The 10,258-nt window shown below is 28.0% G+C and overlaps 1 protein-coding gene across 1 annotated transcript; it reads right to left on the bottom strand.

The window, feature by feature from the left end:
- Positions 1 to 2,925: 2,925 nt before the first annotated feature.
- On the bottom strand, positions 2,926 to 9,136 carry LOC137818967 (serine carboxypeptidase-like 11). Its single transcript, XM_068622636.2, has 14 exons — positions 8,787 to 9,136; positions 8,550 to 8,698; positions 7,601 to 7,677; positions 7,299 to 7,418; positions 6,551 to 6,653; positions 5,883 to 5,920; positions 5,228 to 5,326; positions 4,684 to 4,770; positions 4,444 to 4,599; positions 4,286 to 4,357; positions 3,927 to 4,042; positions 3,330 to 3,443; positions 3,166 to 3,211; positions 2,926 to 3,085 (listed from the first exon to the last, which is right to left on the bottom strand). The coding sequence occupies exons 1-14, from the start codon at positions 8,933 to 8,935 to the stop codon at positions 3,002 to 3,004; spliced, it is 1,410 nt and encodes a 469-aa protein (XP_068478737.2). The 5' UTR covers positions 8,936 to 9,136; the 3' UTR covers positions 2,926 to 3,001.
- Positions 9,137 to 10,258: the final 1,122 nt, after the last annotated feature.

Genomic DNA, 10,258 nt, shown 5'->3' on the forward strand with positions numbered 1-10,258 from the left:
GTTTATATATATATTATACTACAATTAAAGTGAATTAATTTGACTTTTTTTCATTTATTTACATTGATGCAATTAAAGTGTTTATCTATTTTATTAAGATTTATTATAAAAAATAAAGTAAAAATTAAAATATAAACTTATATATATTTAAATGAACAAATAAATTAATTATCTAAATCATTCCAACATTATTAAAAAGTATTTTAGTTTTTAAAATGATTAAATTGTTAACTTAAATAATTAGAAGAAATAAACAATTAGAATAAAAACATTATGAAAAAATATAAAAAATTATTGTCGGTAAATTATGAATCAATCCACTTTCAACACATTTCAAACTCATAATAAAAATTTATAAAAAATAAAAAAATAAAAAAAATTATTGTTAAATAAATTACAAATCAATCCACCTCCAATCAAATTCAAAATCATTTAACTCAGTGCATTAAATAAGTTAGGTGCACTTTAATTCACATTTTATAAAAAATATTCTCAAAAACCCATGTTGACTCATGGATCTGAATACATTTGACGCGTACCGAAAATTTGAATTCTCTTTTCCTTTAATAATTTAAAATAAATAAATAATCCATCGATACACATCTATTTCTATCATCAATACGATTGTTGGGTCTTCTAATAGGGATTAACTAAAGAGATTTGATATCATTCAACTTATATTAGAAATATGACATGATTTTCAACCCAAAATATTAAAATATTGAGTTTGTGGATCTTCTTTCCTATATATTGTTCAACTTTCTCATTTTTAGTTAATGTGACACTCAAACTTATACTCAACCTTTGTTTCGACAAGTGTCATTATTTAGTGAAATATCACGCAAAACGTTATACATTTATTGATTTTAATTGTTGATTAAGCTATGACTCAACCCTAATTTGACAAATTAGAATTCAATAATATCTTTTGGAGTTATGAAATTAATAGAACTATTTAATCTCAATTTTGTGTTATTTTCAAGAATTTAGTGAGAGATGAAGCAAAGGGATATATTTTGAATAGAGATGTCAATTAGTCCAAACCCAATTATGTTTAAAGGGGCATAAGGCATAGAGGAAAGGGAGGGAAGAAACCCTAGGAGGAGGAGTTAAGGAGAAACGTTCTGAATCTTTTTCTCTTGCTTTCAATCATCTTTGGGTGCATGTAATGGCTACTATGAGTGGCTAATTCATTTCCTTTAGAATTGAATGTAATTGTTTCAAACTCCTATGTATTGAGGTGATATTTATCTATAATATTACATTCTTATTTGATATTGATATTTTCATTTTATACTTAAAGCTTGAATTTTTTATTCTTGATTCAGATCTTTGGAATTGAATAGGAAGTATTTATGATGATTTGACCTAAATGAAAATATTTGATGTGTTTTAATACTAGGAATAGATTATAATATATCAAATGCTTTATAACATCTTTTCTTAATGATAAGAATTTTTGCTAAAGAGATGAGGAATCAATGTTTAGAAGATGATCTTAATAATTTCATATTTGAGGAATCAATGTGAATAACTCTTTTTGTTGCATCAATATCAAATAAGTAAGAATGTTGTATGATTTTATTTACTAAAATACAAATAAGTGAGAAAGATTAATTTCAATCCCAATTCTATCAATCAAATCCTTATAAACATTCATTATGCTTTTTATTAAATTACAAGCACATTTTATTCAAAAAATGTTCATATTTCTTAAATCAATTAAGTGCACATCAATGTGTAGTGAGTTTTACACATTAAAATTTTGAAGAGAATTGTTCCTTGTCGGTTTGATATCCATATTTTAAGACAGGTTTTTACTTCTGACTTAGTACACTTGTTGAATTAGGTCAACAACTTTGAATTATATTTTTGTTCAACCGAAGGATTTTCTGCTCAAACCAAATATTTTCACTCAAGCAAAAATAGAACTACAACTTAACCTTTACCCTTGACTAGATTTTCACTAAAACAAAAAGATTTGATCAAGCGCATGCATGGGGAGTCTGTCAGAGGTTCGACAATCTATGATACGACATTTAAGGCTAATGAAGAATGAAAGGAAATCCATTACTGAGAGAAGTGGTGATCTTGTCTTACTTGTTGGGAGTGAGAAAGCTTCAGACCACCTTTTCCAACCAGATAGCGAGCGATCACTCAACAGTGAACACTGAGATAATATTCACTCAAGCTAAAAGAAATTCTTTTCTTTCTCTTGTTTTTCGTGATTTATGGATTTGATATGAATGCTAAATATAAATATAAACAAAATATTAATTTGTATATTTAATTGATTTGTAGTTTTCTTTTACACAATGACATGTGTAGATGTATGACTTGGATTGTAATGAGCTTACCTTGATCCAATACTCTTGATCAAATATTATATGGTAAGACATACTTAATACTAGTCTTGATATTCCACTTGTTTAATATCTTTTGATGTATAGATCCATTTGTGTTCTATACGTTTCTAAATGTTGGAATTTTATTGAAATTGGATTGGTGTGGATTGCTAATTAAAACATCTCATTTACATACATTTACTCCTGTTGAAAATTTATTTTAATAGCTTACTTTTTTGTGTTGTTTGTATTGTGATATGCTATAACTATACTACATACTAGAACAAATATAGATACAAGTATAAGAGCAACATCTAAAGAGATCATAGATTTTATTTTGACTCTCAATGCGTGTGTACACTTTTAGAAAATCATTAGATAAAAATTAAATTTAACGATAAAAAATAATTAGTTGCTATACTGACTAAATTAGATAATATTTTAGAGACTAAAAAAATTATTAGTATACAAACTAGTTTCTATTATTGATAAATAATTTATATATTAGTATCTAATTAACTACAAATTATTTAAATTTTAAAGTAACTTAAAAGTGTAGAATTTGCAAACCACTATAACATATAGATGTCAAATTATTATAACATATTTTATTTGTAATAATTTATTACATTTGGATACACACCATTGGGGTTGACTTACAAAGGCTTTCTGGCTATCCATCTACTGAACATGGCGTAACCTTCATCAGGTTTGTACTCAGGAGCTGTGTGTCCTGAACCCTGTAATCAATCACTTACAATATTATCAAAGTAACTCAATTCACAATATTGTAACCTAAAATTCAATGTTCCTGTCTTACCTTCACAGTTGCAAATGTCATTTGATTAGAGTATGTTCTTGTGTATCTGCTTGGAATGCAAAATATTCACAAATATTACACAGATGCAAATTATTCAGAGTGAAGGTGCTATTAGTTTTGCATACAAAATCAACAATATCAAGGCCATAATGTTTCATTCTCACCCTGCAACTTGGCCTTCAAGAAGCCATGGCCTCCAATCGTCTACAATGGAGTAGTTTAGAGCTCTGATCCATGTTTGAGTCGACATGAAAGGAACAACTGCATCATGATCCCCACTGCCACCAAAACACCAATTTCCATAAAAGAAAATTAGCTAGATATAAACACATCCTTCAATATATTCAAACTGAAAAACACTTAACATATGAAAACATAAGTTTTAGAAATACTTCGAGAAAATTAGGTTTAGGTTACTCATATTTTTCGTGAAGGGAATGCGTGTGCTGATAAGTTATCTAATTTAGAATTTATTCATAGAAAACCATTTTATTGGTATAATAAACTTCCATCTAGTCTCTTCTTAAAATTCTTAACGAATAGGTATTCTCTACCTAAGTATCGTTTTTGTTAACATATGAGTTTTGGTGTAGTTCTCTCATATTTTTTTTCTTAATAATATTTTTTTTTTCATGTGATGACAAATGATTGTTGTTATTTGAGATGTCAGTATAGCTAAGATGTCAAGTTGTAGAGTGATTTCTAACGTACATGAAAGTTTTTATAAAAACAAAAAGTTTTCAGAAAATGAATCTCTTCACCTATATATTAGAGAACGATATCCTTTAGCACTGAGATTTAAATGAAACTCGAAGCTGCTAGAGATCTCAAACTCAAAATCACCAGTCCAACAACGTTCCCATTTGCCTTTTGTTCCCTGCAACAAGAATAAGGCTTTAATATGTTTATGATCTATCTAATATAATACTTTTATAATTCTGTTTTCTTTTAAAAAAAGTCGATCTTTTATACTTCTTATAGATAGTTGATCACAAAAATATCTGCATGGGAACACTTGTTTGGTCCATTACTCAACTTTGAATTGATTTGTAGTTGAACATAGACCAAAGTATTTTTTGCCAATTTTGATGAACATAATGAACTAAATATTATATCAAACCTCTCGAATGTGCAGTGCTTTGCGAACACTCTCATCATTGGCCCATTGAGTGGCAAGGAAAAAACCATATATCTACAATAATGTAAAATGGAGAAACCAAATTGTAAACATGGTGGAGAAAAAGTTTGAGAGTGCATTTTAAGGTACAAAGGAATTACTTGGCATCTTGTGTCTAACTCTGTGAGATGAGAATTGAGAGAGGACTCAAATTTCTGAGTCAGAGATCTTCTCCATGGACCTTGATCATGATTCTTAGTAGAATCATCTTTGCAATAGAGATCCAAAATGTTGAATTCATTAATTCCTGAAAGGCACTGAAGATAAGAAACAATATTTATTATTATGGTGATATATAATATTTAACTCAACTGATATAAAAAAAAACAAATATTACTTGCCTCATCATAGTAGTTGAGATCTCTTGAACACAATTCATTTCTAGAATCTACATCTATATATTCTCCTTTGCAATTTCTCTTCAGTGACTGTCCATATATGAGATGAGTAAGAATCATTGTCATTTCTGTCACTACAAGAAAATCATTAAATAGAAACTAATTTTTAGTGACAAAAAATAATTAGTTGCTATAATGACTAAATTAAAGACCATTTTAAAGACTAAAAAAATTTTGGTTTCTAAATTAGTTTCTATTATTGTTAAATGGTTTCTAAATTAGTATCTAATTAGCAACCAAGGTTTTAACTACCAATTATTTAGTTTATAAATTTGGTAGCATAAACTTCGATTGTTAATTAGATACTAATTTAGAAATCATTTAACAATAATATAAACTAATTTAGAAATCATTTTTTTTAGTTTATAAAATGGTCTCTAATTTAGTCATTATAGCAACTAATTATTTTTGTCACTAAAAATTAGTTTTTATTCATGATTTTCTTGTAGTGTGCTATTATTAAACAGATGAAAAATATGGCTATTACCTCATAGAGTTCATCAGAAATAAGCCCCATTCCATGAGCAAATGGGATTTTGTCATTTTTTTCTTTTCGTGTTGTCATGGGGTTCCCTAGTAGATATCCCTAAAAATATCTTATGATCAATTTATACACTACAAAAAATCATTGAATAAAAACTAAAATTAAAAACAAAAAATAATTAGTTTTTATAATGACTAAATTAAATATTATTTTCGAGACTAAAAAAATTATTAGTATATAAATTAGTTTCTATTATTGATAAATAGTTTCTAAATTGGTATCTAATTAGTTACCTTAGTTTTAACTATCAATTATTTAGATTCTAAAATTGATATCTAAAATCTTGGTATCTAATTAGATATCAATTTAGAAACTATTTATCAATAATAAAAACTGATTTAAATACCAATAAATTATTCAGTCTTCAAAATAGTATTTAATTTTACTAATAGAATAATTAATTATTTTTTATCTCTAAAATTAGTTTTTATTTAATAATTTTTTTGATATTTCGGAGCTTAGAAATGCAGTTGAACATTACAATTTTGAAAAGGTGGAAAGCTATTGTTTGAATGAGCTGAGGTATAAAAAATCACTCTAGAATTTTATTTTGTCTGTAGTAAAAGCACAGATAGAGAAACTGATACTGATAGCAAACCTGAAGATTTATTGGTGGTTGAAGACCTATTTCATTTCCTGTTAATCAAGGAAATCGAAGAATGATAGTAAGATTTATTGTATGTGCATGCATGTTAACCTCTTGATAGAAGTTGAGTTGTCCAATCTCAATGAAGTGACAATATCTCAATCAAATATTAGGGGTAGCAAAACGGGTCAATCCAGGTAAGTGGCTCAATCTGTCACTGATCCATAAAAACGAATTAAGTTGGACTGACCTGACAAGGTTATACAAACTTAAAATAGTAATTTGCCTTGTTAGAGGATGAATTGACAGACTGACTAATATTTTTTTAATTATTTATTTATAATCTATTTATTTTGTTAGTAGATGATATCACTTTTTAACAATAAAAATATAATTACAATACAATTGAATCAAACTTTAATATTCTTCCTATAAACATTTTTCATCTATACATATTATGTTTCTATAACAAGCAAGCTAGAAAGGATTATAAGAGAGTAATTAAGTAGTTGTTTTTGGTATAATTTTTGTCTTGTTTTACTAACTTCTACCTATCACCAGATAATCCAAATCATAAGAAACCTTTTTGCCACATTGTCAATATAATTGAGAAGACAATAACCATTAATTGAGTAACCGATTCATCTTATAACTAAATTAAGCCAATTTGAATTTCATACCCTTTGAAATTTCTTGAACAATGGCAGGGCCAGGTATGCCAGAATATGAATCAGCTCCAAAGTAAAAGTCATTTGAAAGAAATTCTGGGTGATCAATCAGCCACTACAAAGATGACCATACCAGGATTGCAGTTTAATAAAAGAATGATCAAAACACCATGTTTTCAAAAGGTTAGGAAAAGGGAAAACTAGTCAGAAAAAAGAGAGTAAAACTTACACTTTATAAAAAATAATTAGTTGCTATAATGACTAAATTAGAAACTATTTTAAAAATTAATTTTTTTTGTTATTAACTAGTTTCTATTATTTTTAAATAGTTTCTAAATTGGTATTTAATTAATTACTAAAATTTTAAATTTGATAGCAAAAACCTTGGTAGCTAATTAGATACCAATTTAGAAACCATTTAACAATAATATAAACTAATTTAGAAACCAAATTTTTTTTAGTCTCTAAAAATAATCTCTAATTTAGTTACTATAACAACTAATTATTTTTTGTCTCTAAAATTAGTTTCTATTTCACGATTTTCTTGTAGTGTTAGTTGTTAGTAGAGATTATAGCACTACAAGGAAATTATTAAAAAAAAACTAATTTTAGAAATAAAATAATTAATTATTATATTGATTAAATTAAATATTATTTTAAAAGTTTTAAAAAGTTAATATTTAAAATAATTTTTAATATTTAATTAACTACTAAAATTTAACTATCAACTTAATTTTTATAACATGCAAAATGAGTGTACCTTCCTAAGAAATTGATGGGTATGGTGAACTAACTTCCAGTCCTTCCTATAAGCAGTCACATTTGTTGTATACGAGAAGCCTGTTCCAAAAGGCAAATCTACAAAAACAATGCTACATACCTGTCAAAACAAAACATTACAAAGAATTAGCAGCATGACATAACATGTTCAAAAGAATCATGTAAGAAGACCAAGTATCAGTGCCTATGATAAGTTAAGATTATTAATGTTATGAAATTGGAAGTAACATTGTAAGATGAAACAAAGGAAGAGTTGTTGAGGATGCATTATGAAATGTATACCTTGGTCCATGACTGTGGCCTCAAGAACAAATTTGGCACTCTCCCATCATACTCCTCTCTCTTGAATCCAAATGGACCTATTTACATTCAATTTGTTTCGTGAAATTAGTTTTTGAATAAGAGATTAGAGACTAAAAATGTTGCATGGTAACAATGGGTTTAATAATAATCACTGCTATAAAAATGGAAAATAATAATGAAAAACACTGTAACACACTACTTAAAAATATAAATATATAAATAAATAGGGTAAGTTAGTGATTGATTCTTTAAACTTTAAATAAAAATTTAGATTTGAATCATCCCATCACCATCATATTAATCATCACTCTTCCTTCATTTAAAATTTAAATTTCATTTTCATATTACTTATGCCAAAAATCTCCATATACTTTACTTCATTCTATTTTCGAAAAATTATGTATTAAAACTAGCATACATCTCATGTTATTATCATTTTTTTTATCAGCAATAAACAATGAATAAATCTGAGTCACTTTAGGGGTGACCCAACCCTTATACAAAACACACAATCTTTTAACCTTTTCCACAACACACACCCTGCCAACTCCTAAAAACTTTAAAAAATCCGAAAAGAACTGTCTACAACCCTCACTCTTATACCCAAACAAACCATCAAAACATCATCTCCATACAGACCAAAGGATCAACACACCAATCAGAGAAGGAAAAAATTGCATCCTGCGACTTGGAAGTAACCCAAGCTCATGCCTTTAATTGCACCAAAGCAAATACTTGCAATACATCTATTACACCCCTCTAAATATTACTCTCTTTCTATGTAATCTCTCATTCAAGAAATTCTTCCTTAGAATAAATCCATATAATCTATCTTGATAAATTCTTTCAAACTTCAAAATCAGTAAAATAGTGTGGTGCGAAATCCAAATCTAGTGTCTAACATAGAAAGTTTTCATCTAAGAATTACCAATTTGAAAAGCAAGCCCAGAAAATGAAGAGCAACCAGGGCCTCCAGTGAGCCAAAGCATAAGAGGATCTTTTGCAGGATCATTCTCTGACTTGATAAAGTAGTAAAACACTTGCTTGTCATCATCTGTTTCTCCTAATCCTACATACCTGTTCTTCATTTATGTCTATCAAACTAAGATCCATGGAATCATTGAATAGGGTTGAAATCAGAAAAGGGGAAAGTGGTTTTGCTTACCCTGTTTCGAGTTCAAAAGGAAGAGGCCCTTCAAACCCAGGAAGCACTTCTACCTTTGAACCAAGCTGAGATGATATGTGTACGAAAATTGCAAGAACAATCACAAAAATAATGTGAAAATTGAAACAGATAATAGAAATCATGCTCATCCTGAAACACAGAAGATGAAAAGTCAAAGATGCTTAAACATGTTTAAATATATAAAATATGTTTGAAAAAGTTATCCAATAAACCTGTCGTACGTAATTCTAATTGCTTTATTTATTTTAAAAAAGTGGTTATCGTTTTTTGTTTAGAACTATTCATTAGAAAATTTGCAAGCGTCTTTTGTGTTGATTTAAGATTTGAATGTATATTTCAGGGAACTTGTGAATTTAAAATGCACAGAAGTTTTTACACAAAATTCATGAGTACTTAGTTTTCTACTGATTTAATTTACAAATTATTTCGCTTCAAATTTCATATAAATTTTAAATTTATATTTATATACTTGTGTACTTTATATTCGATAAAATCATTTTTAACTATTTATAAAATTAATATATTACTTTAAAAATATAGCTAGTTGTTATGGCGAAGATAATATATTGAAACCACTGTATGGATGAACCCAAGAAACAGTAAAAAGAATTTGGATGAGATGTATGAAAAAAAGATGTGTTCAAAAAGAGGTTATTGACAATTTGACACAAATAATCGAAAGGATTTAAGACAAAAATGTTATTAAGTTTTAAATAGATCTAGGTTTTGACTCTTCTTCCTCTACATGATTGGGGTTGCATTTTTGGCAATTGTGTTTGATTTCTCCTATTTTGAGTGGTTCGTAGAAATTGTGAGTGGTTTAGCTATTTGTTTTTTTTAGTGGTTTTTGGTGTTTAGTCACACTATTTTGAGAGAAGAGAGGTCAGGTCAGCTTTTTGAGTTTTTTTCCCTTCCAAAATTTCCATTTTGGATCAATTGTGAAAAATGAAATCCGGAATAGAAGTTGAGATGTGCAAGTCATATTGTATAATTGGATTTGGTAGTTCAGAATACACTTTTAGATTATGTTTTTTTAAATTTTTTATTCATCACTGTTAGGGTTGAAAGGAAGGTTCTTTTGTGTGTGAAACTGTTTGATTTTTTTCGTGGGTGAATACCCATCCGTTTGACAAGAAATTTGTCGCGTTTTGTCCCAAATTCAGTGGAGATTCTTACGTGGAATTTTAGGAAAAACTATTACAAGAGAATTTTTCAGAAATTTTGTGCAAACCAAGGCTATCATCTACCAAAACTTCTGAAATTTCGCTCTACTTCCTGCAATTTTATTCTGGTTCCGAACCGCGCCGAAAAAATTCACACAAGTACTTTCATATGTTGTTTGCACCCAGGAAAGGAGGCACGTCCAGAAACAAATCACAAAAAGAAGATATGGGGAAGAAAAGCCAGGACGTTTTATTTTCAGAAAACTAGTTTTGTTCACTCTCAGTCTG

This window comes from Phaseolus vulgaris, chromosome 10 (genome assembly GCF_051622355.1).
Source record: "Phaseolus vulgaris cultivar YP4 chromosome 10, ASM5162235v1, whole genome shotgun sequence".
Classification (NCBI taxonomy): domain Eukaryota; kingdom Viridiplantae; phylum Streptophyta; class Magnoliopsida; order Fabales; family Fabaceae; genus Phaseolus; species Phaseolus vulgaris.